At 31.2% G+C, this 19,190-nt stretch overlaps 1 protein-coding gene across 1 annotated transcript in view; it reads right to left on the reverse strand.

The window, feature by feature from the left end:
• Positions 1-19,190, reverse strand: part of LOC123290746 (dynein beta chain, ciliary) — a 56,104-nt gene continuing 36,914 nt past the window's right edge. The window contains exons 25-47 of the mRNA XM_044871042.1: positions 18,280-18,693; positions 17,160-17,321; positions 16,226-16,771; positions 15,322-15,561; positions 14,887-15,247; positions 14,266-14,825; positions 14,026-14,195; positions 13,384-13,522; positions 12,449-12,613; positions 12,189-12,382; positions 10,030-10,319; positions 9,179-9,399; positions 8,938-9,108; positions 7,293-7,609; positions 5,930-6,062; positions 5,589-5,870; positions 4,669-4,875; positions 3,607-3,801; positions 3,022-3,264; positions 1,874-2,056; positions 1,178-1,500; positions 137-752; positions 1-102 (exon numbers count right to left, since the gene is read on the reverse strand). Of these exons, the coding sequence (XP_044726977.1) occupies positions 458-752; positions 1,178-1,500; positions 1,874-2,056; positions 3,022-3,264; positions 3,607-3,801; positions 4,669-4,875; positions 5,589-5,870; positions 5,930-6,062; positions 7,293-7,609; positions 8,938-9,108; positions 9,179-9,399; positions 10,030-10,319; positions 12,189-12,382; positions 12,449-12,613; positions 13,384-13,522; positions 14,026-14,195; positions 14,266-14,825; positions 14,887-15,247; positions 15,322-15,561; positions 16,226-16,771; positions 17,160-17,321; positions 18,280-18,693 (5,811 nt within the window). The 3' untranslated portion in view covers positions 1-102; positions 137-457. The remainder of the gene's footprint in view (positions 103-136; positions 753-1,177; positions 1,501-1,873; positions 2,057-3,021; positions 3,265-3,606; positions 3,802-4,668; positions 4,876-5,588; positions 5,871-5,929; positions 6,063-7,292; positions 7,610-8,937; positions 9,109-9,178; positions 9,400-10,029; positions 10,320-12,188; positions 12,383-12,448; positions 12,614-13,383; positions 13,523-14,025; positions 14,196-14,265; positions 14,826-14,886; positions 15,248-15,321; positions 15,562-16,225; positions 16,772-17,159; positions 17,322-18,279; positions 18,694-19,190) is intronic.

Below are 19,190 nucleotides of genomic sequence, written 5' to 3' on the forward strand. Positions count from 1 at the left end.
CAATCTTTTCTAATAACAACATTAACTAATTAATATTCCCGCCTTTTCTTCAGAATACCAAAAGAGGTTGTAAATAGGCGGGACTAAATACCACATTGCGAGCTCTAAGATCATAATTTGAAACGAGGCCACTGACCTCCTTAATTTTCTCTGTCTTTGACCTCCTTCTTTCGTCTTTGATCTTTCTTTATGCTCTACCAAATTCCATAATATTGGCCATGCCATATTTTGAGCTATGTATGAGCACTGATGCCGAAGGCCGAGTTCAGACTGAAAGCTTATTTGGTGTTATGGAAAGGGGGGTCAAGAAGGCAATTAGGAATATTCTGTGGTAGTGTTTCTTTATAAATTAACGGCTACTAAGTATATATTTTTTAAATATATATGTCATGGCAAAGTAATTTACGCTAAAACTATTTAATAATGGTAAGGTAAAGTAATTTATGTTAGAACTACATTAAGCTTGCAGAAGTAATGCTACCCCGGCTAATGTCCATTTTGAAGGTTTATCTTTTGTTTTAAGGTTGAACGTCCATACATACGTTGGTCCACGTTGACGCGTTTTGTAAACAGGACATTCATACATGCTTCGTAACTCTTGCTTATCTTGTGTTATTGCTCTAATGTTCATCACAGGCATAGCAGGAAACAAATCCTTTAACCGAGATTCAGCAATTACTCCAGTATTTATATCCCAACGTGCACCCTCCATAAATAATCCATGAATATAAGCACCATCTCGAGGAGCCGTGCTAGAAAAGTAATAATAGAATTAATTATTCGAATTATATTTTCTTTATTTTATAGATAGAACATTGCATTCTGGCACAATCATCTAAGGATTTCAAGGTCAAAGGTCACAAAAATTAGTTTTTGGAGGATATCTCGTTTCCTTTGAAAGATTAAATTTTAAAAGATAAAGTTTCTTTTAAAAGATAAAATTTTCTATAAATTTCGTCTGAAAATTTTTTTTATACGACACTGTTTTGAAATAGAGGGCGTAGAAGATGAAGCACTCAGCTATACCCTTAGTGCTGGGTCAATATTTATAAATATAAGTTGAACCATTCTAAGTAATTCACATTAAATGTTATAGCTATAACAGTTAGAATGGAAAAACATGTGCATTTTTTGTGACGCAAATTGTACATCGAAATATCTGTGTATAAAAACTTACGTGAATTCCTCCTTTTGTTTTTTGGTCACATCACATTGTAAACACATTTTATCTAATGGCAGTTCAAATCTACGAGCCGTACTTTGCATTATAGCCGTCAACAAAGATTGAGGATTAAAAAATCCGGCTAACCAAACTGATGCTGGAAGTACGAAATCAGTTGTCCATGTTTCTAATTCACGAATACGGAGTAATAAATCAGCGAACCATGAAGTTAGCCCGAGCAAAGATGGATATGCTCTTGAAGACCACACAGGGGGTACTTGATCCAAAAATAATGCGTTTTGTAAATCTTCCATGTCTGACGTAATTGTTAATTCTCCCTAAAAGTTTTATTTTTCACTAACTCTATTCAAATTAAAAATGTTTTTGTTTACAGTTACGTATAAGTACAAACCACTAAAAAAATTAAAGGAACAAAAAATTGTGATGGAAGAGAATTTTTTCAAATCACTGATACCAACTTTTAATAGCTAAAAAATTATACAACTTTTTTTCTCATGCTTTTTTTAGGATCGAGCGATAACAGTGGTTCATAAATAATTTTGTCACAAGCTCCAAAATACTATTTTTTTTAATGATACAAGAACTTGTTCATAAAGATACAGTAGTTCAAAATTTACAAAAAATGGCACAAATTTTTTTTTGTTTCTTTAATTTTTCCAGTACGAAGTATATTTGGGTAAATCACATTACCTTTAATCCTAAATCTAACTCTTTTAAAGATCGTTTTATTTCGTTCGTTAAATAATTCATTCGTTCACACTCTTGGAATGAAACAATCACGTAAGGAGTACGTTCTTCTACTTTAGCCATTATTTCTGCCATATTGAATTCATCTGGCAGTTTTTCAATTATTTCATCTAATATTTGTTTCACCTGAGGAAAAGAAAGCAAAATTATGAACAAGTTCAGTACGATATCACGAAGTTAGTTCTATGATAGAATAAAGTACTAAAAATGTGCTTAATTTTTTAATGCGAACTGGAAAAACCAGCCGCTCTTTTGATAAATTAAATCAACTTTTCCCATGTTTTTAGAAATTTTTCCCAAAACTAAAAAGGATAAAAGGTTGTAAATTTTAATCCGTTCTTCAACCCTTCACCTCCATCCTCCTTTGTTTTGAAATCTCAAATGGCCCCCAACCTTGTGATATCTCAAGTGAAAATGCATAAAATTCTCTATTCAATCATGATAAAATGAAATCGATTGATTAGTTCTTAAGGTAGATTACACTGAAGATGGAAGGTATGAAATCCATTATTATTAGCAAATATTGCGGATTCCATACACTTTTAATTAAGTTATAGTCAAAGGAAATTATTTTATGAAATGTTAGAAAAGGCGATCATTATTTTGCGAGACATAAATACATTCTGTTTTCGAAAACAGAATCGGAATCAACGCATCCAAATCGGACTTACCAAACGTCAATCGATAGGTTTTTTTGAAATCTAGAACTTTCTTATTTAATATTTTTGCATTGGACGTCAACTTTTTTTAATCACAAGAAGATTTTTTTTTTGACTTTTGCAATTTTTTTCGGTTAATTTAGCCATTCCCTAAACAAAAAACGGTATGTTTCTTAGCTCCTTTTCTTCTATAAGTACGGTTTTTTGTTTTCTGATAGCAATTTTGTCAAATTTAACATTGAGCCTCCGTAGATTAATTAGATTATAAGGTTTTGTGATATAATCGGTTGGATGGTTATAGCATTTTAAGGATTACATTTACTAAGAATCCAAAATGTAAGGTTGTTTATTCCAGCGCTATGATTGGTTGATGAGTTTTATGCAAATGACCACATCTTTATTACTTTATATCATCTTAGCTTATTTCAGAACCTTATCTTCTCTGGTGATTGTTGCGCCAGCACCAGCAGAAGCATCACGTGGTTGCATTTCAAATACTGTACGGAATAAATTCTCAGATGTAGTTGTGAGAAAACCTATTTCTGCATTTGGATGTAATCCGTATAATATAGGCGATTCCGGAGGCATAGCTTCATCGATATAACAATGAAATCCAACATAATCTGTATTTGGGGGTGCTGGAAAGCCTGGAGCTAACTGTAATTCACCATCAACCTAAAATCAACATCAACCACAATTAAATTAATTGTAAGATGATAGCCTAATGAAATATTTTGAACCATCTGCTTAACCCCCCCCCCCCCCCCGTGTTAAATTATTTTTTTTAAATAACGAAATAAATTTTCTCTGAATTTTTAAGTTATTGATCGAATTTATCCCGGAAAACCGCTAAATTACCTTACCAAATCTTAGCACATCATATTCGGTATTAGTTCTAATATCTATAAGCAATTTTTGTACCCAAATGCAGCTTAGGACGCCAATTTGAGGAACTTAACATCACCAGTTTTCAATCATTAAGTTATAGTTAATAATGCATATTTGAAATAATATTACCAGATCTTGACGCATAAGTTCTTCTAAATACGAAATACATAAACGACGATCCCAGTCGTCTGTAATATGACCACCATACATAATTTCACCAAACAGGTATCTTAAGTCTTCCCATGGTACTTTAGTGTTCGCTTCCAAATAGTTGAAGGTAACAGAAACACTTATATTTAAATCTCCTACGTTAAACGGGTAAATCTAAACAAATCAAATAATATGGTATTATTAAAAATTATATCTTTTAAAAATTTGTCAAAGTCGTAATTAAATTAAACGACGTGCGTCGCTCAAAAAACACTGTTTTCTGAAATCGTTCAATTTTTTTTTTTTTTAATAAGTAGATCTTGTAAAATTTTTACAAACAAATGTACAGAAACAGAACAAATTACAGTAACTTTATACATTCAAATCCGGTAGTTCTGATTTTTCGCAGACTTGTTTATGATGTTAGTCTAATGAATAATCCAAGTTTGTGACCTCGAGCGCCGTACGCAACTTTGTTAAAAATTGAAAAATCTCAGAAAATTTCGCATTTTGACTATTTTATCCCTAAAAGTCTAGGTTTTTGATAGAACCTTTTCAGGTAGACTAAATTTTCTACAATATGAGACTGATTTTTAACAGACTTGTTTATGATGTTGCCCCAATGAATAATCCAAGTTGTGACCTCGAGCACCTTTGTCAAAAATCGAAAAAAACCGTGAAAATTTCGACGATTTTGGCGATTATAACCCTAAAAGGCTAGTGTTTGATAGAACCTTTTAAGATGTTTTGAAAGTAGCCTAAGTTTGCTACCTATGAGACGGGCATCTAGTACGTGAGTCGCTCGTCAAATTTCTGCATAGCCCTGGTGGAAAAAATATTTGAAGAAAGAATAAGAAATTCTGAAAAAGTCTTAGGAACTTTGAATTTCTCAAAGTTTTCGGACTAGTTCTTAATACTTTTTTAAAGTTTCTAAGACTTTTTCAGAGTTTCCTAAGACTTATCAAGACTTATTCTTTTTTCAAATATTTTTTCCACCAGGGAGACCTCTAACAATACAAGATAAATTTTTGTAAAACATACCTTATTCCATCCTTGAGGGCCGAATTTCCGACGCTCAGCAACAACTGCATGAAAATAGCATAGAGCGAATAATATAACCTTAAATTCAGCTTCTTTTGTACATTGTTCGAGAGTTTCCTGATTAAAATTGTCTAAGGCTTTATGCAAATTAGCTTGCATTCCTGTTGGTGGTTCGTTAGTTATTTTAATAGATGATTCTAAAATTCCCTGTTTAAATAACAAATTGCTTATTTTTTTCTTCAGAAATTCAATATAATTCAGAGCTTTTAGCTGTAGAATAGATGCATCGTAAAAAAATGTTGCATAATTCGAAAATGTTGAAAAATTATTAATATTAAAATTTTGTCTGTAATACTAAACTATATTGTGAAAATATCATAATTTAATAACTAGATAATCATGTTTCACGAGCTTGCATAAATACAATGCTTCAATCGGGTTTTATTCGATTTTTTTGAGAATTCCTTGTGGAAATAAATCTGTTCTGGAACTTGGAATATTTTGTTTGAAATTCAGAAAAAAGAATATTTGAAGTAAAACTATCTCTGAAAAAGTCTGAAAATATCAAATAAATTATTAATCAATCATTTAATAGAAGAGAAAATAGTAATAGATCTCACTTTTTCGGAAGAAATATTGAGTGAGACTTTTTCTGAGTTTTTCAGAATTAATCAGTAAAATTTAAAACATTTCATATTTTCGAAAAATTAATTACTGTAGGTTTTACCTTTATCATATTGAACACGTCTCTTAAGGAAAATAAAAAATTGCCAGGAAATTATTTAGAGTTTCTCTGACTTATTTAGTAGCAAGAGTGATTGTAAAGTTAGTTATATTAGAACACAGACCATCCTACTTATTGCTTATTTAGAAGTTTAATCTTAAAAGCTCTGAATTTAATACAAATTAATTTAATATACCTGTGGGATAATGTGTGCTGTTGGTTTGCTTGCGGGTTCTGCACTCATAAATACTCGATAATTTTCATGAGAAATTTCTGCATAGTGCTCTAATTTCTTCTCTAAATTTGGTAGCCATTTTTTAACCAAATGTATGTTTTGTAAAATAACCCAATGTCCATTCACTGATGCTGTATCCATAGCACCTTCAGCAATCACTTCTTGGCCTTGACCCAAAGATACATTATGGAAATTTCCTAAATCTAAAGTAAAGTCCAATTTCCGACCTAAAGTTTCAACATCCTAAAAATATTTCATATTCATTATACATGGATATTCAACTTTACATTTTTTGAACTCACTTTTAAAGGATTTACTCCAGGTGATAGAATAAAAAATATTGGAGTTGATGGACTGGTTTCTTCATACGACTTAGCAAATTCCAAAGTACGAAAGTCAACATATTTAGCACCTAATTTTTCTTCAATAAAAGCTCTACATCATAAATACAAAAAAAAGTAAAAAAAAAATCTTTTTTTCAAGATTCGTAACTCCAAAATACTGAGCTGACCTCTACTGATTTAAATATTGGGGACGAGGGTGTAAACATTAGCTTAGAACATATAATTAAATGAAATAAAAAGGAAATTTATACTAAGTGGCTTATGAATACTAGAACAGACCTTTTTCACATTTTTTTTCTTTTTTTTTTTTTTAAATGAAAGTAAATGTCTTGAAAATGGGCTAATTTTCCCCCCCGATTTTTTTGAAGCCATATGACCGAGAAAAAACGATCCGGAAACACACGATGTTACACGAAGGTTGGTTTGACGTCATTTAAAGTTGATAATAGTTTTATATTAATACAACTGTTGACACTGTTTTATTGTCATTGCTTGCCGGATTGACATCACAGATCACGTGTGCGGTGGAGCAAAAAAAAAATCATTTTAAAATATTTCAAATATTGTGACTTTTTAACAATTTTTTTCATAGTGTTTTATTGTTAAAAATGCGTAATTTTTGAGTTACAGGCTCTACTCGACCTATATTTTCATAAAAAATTATCAAAAACGCATTTCTGTTTTTTATCTAAAAAGGCCTACTGTGAATGATATAAAATAAATTACATGTTCCATGGTTTTTTGTTTGTTTATACCACGGGGATACATATTTATACCCTCTTCAGTCGCCATTAAAGTGCCATCTATAGTTTCTCGGAGCAAATAAGCTTTATCATTTTAATAAACTGAAAGTCAGAAAATGTACATTTTTCTTCCAAGCCTTTTATATGGAATCATTTATCTAAGAAGGTGCCAACCTCTCCGAATTACAAAGTTTCTATTTTTCTTGACAAAAGCATGAATTCTTTGGATTAAAAGAATAGATATTCCTCTAAGAAAGAAGAAAAATGGTTGACAAATTTTAATATAAAATATTTCAAACAAATTTCCAAGAATGGCGGTTTGAAATGTCTATTTTCAACAATTTTTTACCAACATCAACGACTATATACAAAAATATTTAAATTCGTGTCTGAAATTCAATATATTTAGTGACCGCACTTTATAAAAATACGAAAGAAGAAAAGTATTCTAGAAACACCAACGATTAAAATTTCCCCAAACTTTGATTTAGCACAAACTCACCTATCATAATAAGTATATTGCCTATATGTCTAAGCCCAATCCATTAATTAGTGAATAATGAAATTGTAGTACGTACGCAATAGCATGAGTCATGCGATCTGGACGTAATGCACGCATCATGCATAAACGCTGAATAGCAGTTTTATTTTTCCATTCAGTGGGTAATTTTTCACGTTCTGGACATTCAGATTCAATAAGTTTTTTCCACCGCTTAGATGATGTTTCAATATCACGATCTAAATTACGAAAATCATCTTTACTCGATAGACTACAAATACCACCCCAGCTAGTATTTGAAAGAAAATCTACGGGTGATGTTACGTGCGGTTTAATTGGAAAACGTAAAAGAAAATCTAAATCCGGCCCTGCAATTTCTTCATTCATCAATAGAATCTGTAACATATAGAAATATTTCAAAAGTTAGAGAAAAAAGATTTATAAAAGGTGATCTTTTCTTTTATACCAAGAACAAGATTTGTCAAATTTTCGCTGTGTGTTGGACCTTTTGCATTAGTGTAAGTATCGCACTATACAAAACCACCCGTTGTAGAATAAAAAGACATGCATCAATCAGTTGCTTTTTGATCTAGAATTCATGATTGGCGACCCCAAAAACCACCGAGAGATGATTTGAAGTTTTTCAAGGTGAATAATTTTTTTTTATCACTATAAATTCTAGGAGTGGTTTTAATGGAGTAGCTATTTTAATCTTTAGTTGCTTTTTGACTTCGGATTCATAATCAGTGATCCCAGAAACCTCCTAGAGACGATTTCCGTGAAATTTTGAATTTTTAGGAGTGGGGAAACTAGCCTTATTTCCTTATTTTTTATAGAAATGTAGAGGCTGGTGGGTAAGTGTTTCCGTGGGTATTTTAAGTTTCCGGCTTAGTAAGTGTACTAGAAATGATGAAAATAATTTGGGCTGCACAAAAATTTTTGAGGGTTTATTTAAATAAGTCAAATTAGCAGATTCAATAAATGTCAAATCAAATATTTGATCGAAACCATACAATAATTTCGACAAAATCAAATTTTCATCAAAATTAGGTTTTGTATTTTTTTCAATAACTTGTATCTCAAGAACCGTTTTAGGAATGTTGGGAAAAAATGTCCCGAGAGAAAAAATGCTTAGAATAGCCCAAAACTTTAACTCTGGCTAGAACATGTTGATCAAATTTCAACACTCTTCGGTTTTAATAAACTTTTACTGAAAAAATCAGTAAGAGTCGACTTTAGTTAGGAAAAATCAACTCTTACTGGAGAATCAACTTTTGCTATAACATATGTTATTATATATATATGTTATTTTGTATTATATTTCGCCTGATGAAGTTTCAAATTGAATCGAATCTACTTAGTAAACCATTAATCATAAAAATCCAAAAACCTACCAAATAAAAGTTTTGTTAAATTTTTAGGTCGGCCATATACCGACTGATTAAATGTCAACGATTAGCTATTAAACTACGATAGATGCGAAATCTATTTGGATTCGTTTCAAGAATTACCATACTCGCTTTAACGATTTACAATATCGTTTAAACAACTAACCACAACTCGTAAAAAGTAAACACAACGCGTAGGAATTAAATCTTGTTATTTTATTAACCAGCAGATAACTCAGCACCCTAGGACGAGTTTTGGGATTATTCAACATATACTACTTCAAAAGATCCTGTATACTGCGAAAATTTGATAAGCCAAATACTTAATATACTTACCTGAAATGTCATCTGTGTAGAAAATATTAATTTGTCGCATTCAAACAGTCCACGGGTAGTATATTGAAACACAGAATACGTTATGCAATCAGTAAGATTTGCTATCCGTTCAGTTACAGCTTCGGCAGGTATTGCTTTTGCAATTGCTTTTTGAAAAACTACACTAAAAGCCTTTCAGAAAATTGAGTTTATTTAAAACCAACAAGGAAAAATAATTAAATGAGAAGAGATAATGACTTACTTTTAATGAAAACACATAAATCGGATTAATTGAATTTAAATCATTCAAAATAAAATATAACAGACTAGCCCTGGCAGCGGCTGGTCGATAATTTTCACGAGTTTGATCAATTTTTAACGATGTAGCTTTTGCTTCTATAACTTTTTCTTCAATTTCAGCTGCAGTTCGTTTTGTAGTTTCTAAATTTTCAACTAATGCAGTATCGCCTAGTAAATTACTACCTACAAAAATGAGGAATAATTGTTTTTAAGATTTTCAGTATATATTCGTTGCTAGCAGAAGAGATTTTTGCGACGCATGCGGATACAAATTCTAAGGCACTTCTAGGGCTAAGGTTTTCGGCATTTGACGCAAAATTACTTGAAAATTAAAGAACAGATAAAAAACTTCAACTTTTTCATTGCAAACCATCCCCTAAATGGGAAATAACGTTTTTCTGTTCTATACATTCTAGGGTGATGAGATTTTCACCAATCGACGCAAATAAAGTCAAATTAACGGAATAGTTCGAACAATTTTATTACCCAATTCGCAACTCCCCAGAAAATGGGAAACTAAACTACCCCCTTTCTTCTTTACAAGCTAGGAGACGGAGCCAAAGGCAAATAAATATATAATTGCAAATTAATTGCAATTTTTTAAAATTAAATTTTCAGTTCAACTTCCCGTGGCCCATTTTCAATGAGATCCAGTCATGGTTTGATCAGTAACTAATTACACAGAAAATTAAAAAAAATTCGTCCCTTTTTCTAGTAGTGTGCGCATATAGTAAAATATCGTTATCACCACATAATAATATGAATAGATAAAAATAGTTGGTGTTTCGTGAATTAGATTAAAAACATACTCACCGGCTGAACTCAATCGTGACAATAAATCATCTTCTAAAGTTTTTAACATTATCTTAAATTTATTTTGTTGAACAGTTAATTCTGCTTTTAACTCTTCTAAATCTGGACGTTCAGCTTTTACTACTTCAGCCAATAACTGATCTTCGAGACCATCACGAGTTACCGTAAAATTTATCAGAGTTGTTTGAGCTTGCATTTCAGGTTTGTAATGTGGATTTGCTAGTTTCGTTTGTAATATTAATCGAAAATTGGAATTATATTCAATTTCTTTGTCACCAATTTTTATTGCCCTAAAAATTAATTTCAATGACTCAAATTTTTGAAATTATATTTTAATATATTTATGTTGTGCAGCGAATGAATGTAAAATCAGAGTCGGCTTTTCTTATTTTTTTTGATAATGTACCGATTTTGATCCAACTTACAATGATCCAATTAACAAATTTGTTGCAAATTAATTTCTAAAATTTTGTACGCTAGTCCAGGAAAATAAAGGTTTTTGTGCTTAATAAATCTAAGTGAAGAATGTAAAATTAACACACGAACAAATTTTGTAATAGGTAGCTAAAACTTTTATTAACTTAATAGTTTACGAGTTTTTTTGAAAAACCTATTTTCGCGACCTTTAACCTTGAATAATTTAGAGATAACAATTCTCACACGGCAGCCCTCCGTGCAAATCGGTAAGGGCGGATACAAATTTTTGAGCAATTGATTCCAAAACTAGAAAGTGCAAGTTTCCAAACAAGCAATTGCGATTCGAAATTCGATGATTTTTCGTAAGGATACAGTTGTTTGAAACTATGGTAAATTTTTTTGTTAAAAAAATTTTCCACTTTGGTTGTGTATAGTTTAAAACTTAATTTCTTAAAAAATGTATGCTAACAAAAATTTCTGGGCCACATCACTAATAAAGGCGAAATTAAATTAGGTATAGAATATAAAGATACTCGTTTTAAACTACAACGCAATAACTGTCAGGCTCAATAAGTGGTTAAAAATCAACGATATGCCTTAGAACAGCAATGGACTCGAAAATGCGGCCCATTCATACATAACTCTCGTTTATTACATTCCCTTAATGACATAAAGCTATTACAGTGCACCCCCCGGTAATCCGGCAAACGTTTTGCAGGGCAGTGTCGGTCTATCGATTTCTCATATTATTCCTGAATTTTTTTTAAATAGTAACTTGTAATCTGACAAATCACAAATCCAATGATAAAATTTTATATGTTATACTCTGAAGTACAAATCATACTTCAATAAAAAAAACAACAATCGAATTACGGGGGGGGCGCCGAATTAGCCAGGGGCCGGATTACCGGGGCTCCACTGTATTTGTCGAAATTTTCAACTGATATCTTAAACAAATAAAATCTATTCTTTTTATTATACCATGTATATATGAAATATACATAGTATATTAAGTTTCGTCCCAAGTTTGTACCGCTTAAAAATATTGATGCTACGAAAAAATTTTTGGTATAGTTGTTCATAGAATCACCTAATTAATCCATTTCCGGTTGTCCGTCCGTCCGTCTGTGGACACGATAACTCAAAAACGAAAAAATATATCGAGCTGAAATTTACAGCGTACTCAGGACGTAAAAAGTGAGGTCAAGTTCGTAAATGAGCATCATGGGTCAATTGGGTCTTGGGTCCCTAGGACCCATCTTGTAAACCGTTAGAGATAGAACAAAAGTTTAAATGTAAAAAATGTTCCTTATCAAAAATTAAATAACTTTTGTTTGAAACATTTTTTCGTAAACATCACTATTTACCCGTGAAGGCGCCAATTAGGCGGAAATTTTATAATATGTACTATACTTGATTGTCAGTTATGTATGTGACACATGTTTGTATGTGTTATGTGATAAAGAAATCAACACTGACTATGCATGGTATTTCAACAATTAACTCAGTCAATTGTTTGTTTTCACTTATTTTTTTGTTAATTAGGAATCAAAAATCGATTATCTTTAAGTGATACTCCATCGATATTACTGTTTCGATCTACCAGAATGACTAATTTCGTATTAGTCGTAATAAAAATCGCAGGAGTATTATAAGAATACAGTAATTTGAAGAAAATAAATTAAGTCCTGCTTACTGCCTGTCCACAGACAGATAAAATTTCATACAATAGCAACACTTACTTTCCCTTTTTAATTAAATATCTTCCTAATAACGAATCTAATACAGGATCAACATTTTCATCGATATTTTCTATTAGTACAGTTTTCCCACTTGTAATGGCTTTCTCAATTGTATCTAAGTAACCTTTTTGTCCAAGCCGAATAACTTTCAATTCTTCTCCATATTTTTGTTTAATCCATTTCACACCTTGAAGCTAATAAAAAAGAATAGCTTTTATGATTATGGTTTTTTTTATTTAATATTACCTACGTGAATTTACCTGAGGATCTATCATTAAAGGCCAACGATCAGAATTTGTTAAAATCGTAGCATTTTCAGTGGACATTCGATCACTTGGTAAACCTTCATTTTGCCACATTGCAATAGTAGTTTCATCTGTCAGTAAACATAATGGATCCAGATCTTCTGTAATTGGAACTGGTGGCTGAAATATTCGAAAACAGGATTAGTCTAGGAACCAGTGGCCGGCAGACTTTGGGTATTTTAATAAACCCTATATTTTCGTCAATTACTTTCCTACATGAAATGTGTACTCATTTCTATGAGGTCACATTTCTACGCAGTTTACGAAATATAATTTGCTCACGAGAAAACATTGATATTTATGAAATAATATTTTAAACAAAAGTTGTTAATTTTTTTGCAAAGAACTATTTTTTATTAAACTTTTGTTTTATCTCGTACGATTTACAAAACCAATGAACCCATGATCCATTTGATGTATGTTGCTCGTTTACGAACTCAAAGTCAAATTTCATTTTCTTCAGTTTTAAGTTATTATGTTCACACGCCCTTTGTTTGTACCATAAATATTTCTAAGTGTTACAAACTTGGGACCATCTAAATGTCACAAACGTATACCATGTAAAAAAAAGTAACGCGACTGTCTCAAGACTTTTCCAGCATTTTTTTTCATTTCAAATAAAAGTTTCAAGGGTTAAAAAATATATTTAATGTGCATATATTTGTGACCTTGAAATGATCATAGAAGGCCCCGTGAAAGTCCACTTCAAAATTTCAACTGGAAATTCCCATTTTTATCGTCGTTTCGTATTAAATACATAAAAAAAATATATATTTTATCCGAAACGTTTTTATGTTTACCGAATTTTTTTAAATCCGGTTTTTTTAAATGTTAGAAATGCTACTTGTTAACACATATTTTCTTACGTATAAACAATTAAGAATACTTACATCAGCAGTTTTTATATTTGGAAGCCACATTTTAATTTGTAAATCAAGTCGATATTGTTTAGTAAAACAACCCACATACGAAATGAATGCAGTAACTAGTAAAACATCACCTGGAAGAGTCTTTCCTTGTTGATTATAACTGTAAAATTGAATAATAATCTGATATTTATTATAATCGAGAAAGTTTGGATGGATGGATGTTTGTTACTTTTTCACGCAAAACTACCGAACGAATTTGGATGAAATTTGGCACAGTGATGGATTATAGTTTGGAATCGCACATGGGCTTCTTTTTATCACGGTAAAATGTATGGTTCCGTGAGATTTGTTCTTGTTTTTCATAGAGCAGAGTATTGACATAATTTTTTGCATAGATAGTTTTGGGGTCAGAAAATGACATAGGCTAATTTTTATCCCGGAAAAATGCACGGTTCTGTTCTTATGGGATAGCATACATTAACCGTGTTTTTTAAAGGGTTTTGTAAAAGTTCATGAAATAGATTTTTAGCGCTCAAGAAGGCTTGATTATAATTTACACAGTGACGATAAAATTCTTTTAATTTAAAATTTTAACTGTGGGTAACAGCATGGGGTGCAGCTAGTGTAATATTAATTGTTAAATAAAGCACATTGAAATATTACTTGTTAACAGCTTCAGCCCAACGAACATTTTCACTAGCTAAACCTCCAACTAATCTATTAGCTAATTGAATAGTTGCCGTTGTAGCATCAGCCTCTTGTTGACATAACATCTTTTCTGTGGTTGCTTTTTCGAAATCAGCTGTAAGTTTTGAGAGTTGTTCTTCCAGAGACTAATGAAACAAAACAATAAAATTAGCATAAAATTAACTGGTATACTACCAGACTACTCAGTATACTTACAGCCACTTTTCGTTTTATGCCAGCTAACTTATCTTGAGCTGCAGCTAACTCCATATTTGCAGCGTGCAACGCTTTCCTTTTAGGTTCTACATCACAAAACACTTCATAAAATCGTATAATATTAATAACCCAAGCACATAAACCAGCAGCCGCCCCAGATTTTGTTCTTACAAAATCCGGTTGAAATTCTGGATCTTTTAAATATGGTTGGATTGCTTTTATAATTTCTGGATGGATATTTTCCTTGTCGTAATTAATAAGGGCGTCCAAAAATACATCAACCTTAGCCATGACAACTTTGGCTGCTTTCCAGCTTCGGTCTTTTGGAATTTTACCAGCCGGAGCTAATAATACCATAACAGCAGATGTAACATTAGTAACAGCTCCTGGTGGAGAACCAAATGATTTTAATTCTGTTAGATTTCCCTTATTCAATGTATTCAAAGCCTCTTGAGCGGCAAATAACGCTGGTTCTGCTTTAACTAAATCTGCTTCACAATCTTTCTGCTTTTTGCTTACTTCTTCGGCAATTATCCCAACTTTATCCTCTTCTTCGTCGGCTGTAAATAAAATAAATAAAAACTATCAATTATTTACTTTTCATGGGTTTTCAATTCATACCTAAAGCTTTTTCAGACTGAACTTTTTCGGTTTCAACGCCAACAATTTCAATTAAAGCATCAGCTGCTTCATTTTTCTTTTGCAATTCAACTTCTTGAACAGCTAATTTTTCTTTTAGATCATCAACTTGAGAAGCTGTTGAACGTAATTTCTCTAAACCGTTTTCTAATCGTAAAATTTTTCCTTGTAAGTCAGACGCTTTTTGTTTTAATAATTTAGCATACAAACTAATTTGTTCGAGATATGATTTGGGGGTGGTATAATTATAACGCCGTTCACTTTGCAAATATTGTTTTGACATGGTATTAACTGAAGTGTGAGCAAAGGCCATAAAACGAGCTATAGACTCCCTAAGAGGATCCTTAAAAAATAATTACATTTTATAATTAAGTTTTGGTGATTAGAGAAATTTGCAAACTTTATCTTCAATATTACCGGTAGCTCTTCTAAATTAGTTAAAAATTGTGTTGCAACCGAAATCAAAGCCTCTTGCGGCCACTCATGGAACCAATTTATTGAAGTACAATTTATAATTGCTGGAAATTTCCGCGAACGTACTCTTAAAGTGGATCCCACTGGTGAAAAACATAAGACAACTTTTAATTGACTACGAACACGGTCAATAAAAAATTTCCAGCATATCTCTCGGGTATCTACCAAACCAGCACTCTTAACCTGATTTTAAAAATATTTTAAATTATAATTATGATTTGGTGAAATAAAGCCAGTCTCAGAAGTCTATACAATGATTAAAATTTTATAGAGTAATTTGGATTTAAAAACATATTTTATATAAAAGTTGTAAGGTTCAAACGCGGACATCTTAAGGTGATCTTAATGGTGACTTCGAAGTTCAGAGTCAGGTAAAAGCCAATTCAGGTTCGTAAATGATAATAATGCAGAAGACCACTTTAAATTGTACAGTTGTTCATTATAAAAAACTATTTAATTAGAAAACATTTTTCGTAAGTTAAAGAGTGAGGCAATATCTGAAAAACCTGAAATCTGTACATGAAAGTATATTGCACTCAATCTTTTCTTTTGTAATTTTTTGTCTTAAAAGTATAACAATCATTCTAGAATCATTCGCGAATAATCAAAAAATTTTTAACATTCGCATTCGCAAAAAAACGATGCAAATGTTTTGCGAATGTTTTTGACAAAAAATCATGATTATTTTGTATTATAAATCGCAAAATAACCCCAAAATTCACTAATATCATTTATAGGACCTCAGAAAACATTCAGTTTTTTTATATCTAACTTAATCCACAATTCTCTCTAATTAAAGACTGGATAGGGGCTTCTGGGACCGACTGTATTTTGACATTCAACTTACTTCATTGCGTACGCCTGCAATAATATTTTCGACTTCATCGTCTGGAAACATGTCTGAAACCTCACCAGTTGATAACATGTCATTAATTAATACTAAAAATTGTTCGTTTGGAACTTGCGCATCGGTCATTAAAAACATAATTCCAACATTCTTTAAACCTGATTTCAAATATAATCCATTTAATTCATGTTTTAAATCATTTACACCATATCCCTTTTTCAATTGTATTTGGAATACTTCCAAACTAGAAATAAATGCTGCTACTCGAGATAATGACTGTTTTCCACTACCTCCAACTCCAACTAATAGAGCACTACCTCTTGGCGATTCCAAAATTCGATTTATTCGGCAAATATGCATCATTGCATCTTCAAATAGTACTAAATTCATAGCTGCAACTAAATCATTATAACTTATTAATGCTTCTTGCAATAATTTATTCAATGTTTCCCATTTTGTAATTGGCATATATTTCGGTTCACCAATACCTCCAGCAAAATGACAATATATATTGGGTTTTTCAAATATCACTCCTTCATCCAATTCCTACAAAATATATTTTGGAATAACTTCAAATTATCACGAATTAAATAATCTAAAGACCTAAGAGAGATGCCTTTATACTACTTAAATCTTTCTTTTGTCGTAAAAAATACAGAAAAGGAATTTTTACTATATGTAATCCGAGCATTTTTTGTGACACTGAGATACATACGACGTACACACACACACACACACACACACACACACACAAACACATACTTCTTCTCTAAATTGGTGTTAAAGCCTTGTCTTAACCATGAAACGTAAAGATATGTTGAAAATTTCGATTTCGAAAATCGTACCCATTACAATAACTTCCTATACTGGGAAGTTACTAAAAATGGTATCAGGTATGCCCACCCTGTATAAAATTTAATCAAATAAAACTAACATCAAAACTTTTTTTAACAATATCAGTTTGCATTTTCAAGAAATTATCTATATCTTTCTCATCTGTAAATTTATCACCATAAACTCGTTGAGTTTCATGTAGCCATAGTCGAACCATGTCACTTGGATTTGTCAAACATTCATTCGTACTGAAAAGTAGACCCTAAAACATGCGTTAGTATGATTAAAATTTTTTTATATGTACTGTATACTCATCAAAAGCTGTATCTCTCTGCGAAAAATCATCAAATTTGGAACCGCAGGGGCTCATTTGAAAACTAGACTTTCGGTAGAAAGAGTGAAAAATGCTATCCCTTAATTTTATATAAAGATTAGAAGCGTACCAAGATTTTAAAAATTATTTTACCACATATCTACTAATAGGAACACTTGAAAGTTTTTTTATTTTTCTTAAAAATGATATATTAAAACTTTCCGTGAGACCTTTTTAGGCCAACATATTAGCATTTCAAGCAAAATTGAAACTTTTGGAATTAAAATTCTTTATCTTCTGAAATAATCATTGCACCGAAATTTTCTCATATCAGTCGAAAACTTAAACTGCCTTCTTCGCTTGTATATTGTTTGCAAAAAAATTTAATCACTATCCCTCTTTTCGGTTTTAAAACATGTCGAAAAACAGCACAAGCGGCAAGAGGTGATTGAAATTTTTGAGCAATAGAATTCTAAAGAAGGAAGTATAAGTTTTCATATATGCTATTACGGTTCGAAAGTCTTTCAGACCCCCAAAAGGGAGGGGGAGGTGCATAAAAGAGTTTATTAACAAAAATATCTTAAATTTCCGGTTAATTTACAATTTTGACCCTTTTAAAATATTTTAAAAGTTATCTGATTTACTTTACAATATAAACACCCTTCACTCCAATGGATCGGTGGTTAAAACTAAAAAGTTGCACTTTAAACCATATAGACTTTTTTAAGATAACTTTCTGAAGCCAATGTAAAAAGGCACAAGTTAATATACCCAGAATACAATTTTTTCGTAAGAATCAAACAATTCTAGGTTTGCTTATTGTACTAAATTTGACTGGCGTATAAGTAACAACGGTCAAAAAAAAAATATTTATAATTGTTAAAAACCGTTTTTGTATGGAACGTACCTGAAATATATTCGATAAATCTCTTAAGTTAAAAACATAGTGAAACTTAATTGATGTCGGAAGATATATCGTAGAAACTTTAGTATGTAGACCAAGTGAAGCTTGGACAACATTTAGACTTAATTTTGTGACAATATGTGCAAAACGTTGTTCGGCATTTATGAAATGTTGTGATAATATTGAATGATATATAAGACTTAATGAATCCGATCCTGGAAAACTAACTGCAAATACACTAAAATGCCGTTGTAAACGTGGATTGATGGTGAAAGAGCCAGAAGTTGGATTCATACACGATACATATTGACAGTTATGAATGTCTTTTAATGATAATTTATTTCGATCATACCAGTGAGAATAATCTAAATGCTGACGAATTATTGTATGTGGTTGTACGGTTCCATAATAATCAACCTGGAAGTAAATTCAAGTTAACATATCATAAAATTTTAGAAAATATTTAGGTGTGTGCGAATATTTAAATTTGTTTCCGAATAAATCAAGTTTTAAAAAAAAAAATTTTTTTTTTAAAATTATTAGTTTTTGTCAGAGTTTATTATTAGCCAGTCAAATTAAATAAAAAAATATGAGTGAAGGTACAAAAATTCGCATCCGGCTAATATTTGGTAGGATTATTCAAAACACCATCATAATAAATGAAATCTAAAAAATCCTCATCAATCCGAAACATGAAAAAAAATTTACGCGGGGTCAAAGGTCAAAAGTTTTATCATAAAATTATATCGCGACACTTATATGTCTCATACATCAGAATAACATATGTGCTATAATTTATAAAGATATATTTTTTTCGAAATATTTAAAAAAATTTATTGATTGTTTTGACATTTCATCAAATAGGATGAAGGAGATACAATTTATGGCCAACCAAGGTTATTTAAGGACAAATA

The sequence above is a fragment of the Chrysoperla carnea genome, chromosome 1, assembly GCF_905475395.1.
Source record: "Chrysoperla carnea chromosome 1, inChrCarn1.1, whole genome shotgun sequence".
NCBI classification, from domain to species: Eukaryota; Metazoa; Arthropoda; class Insecta; order Neuroptera; family Chrysopidae; genus Chrysoperla; species Chrysoperla carnea.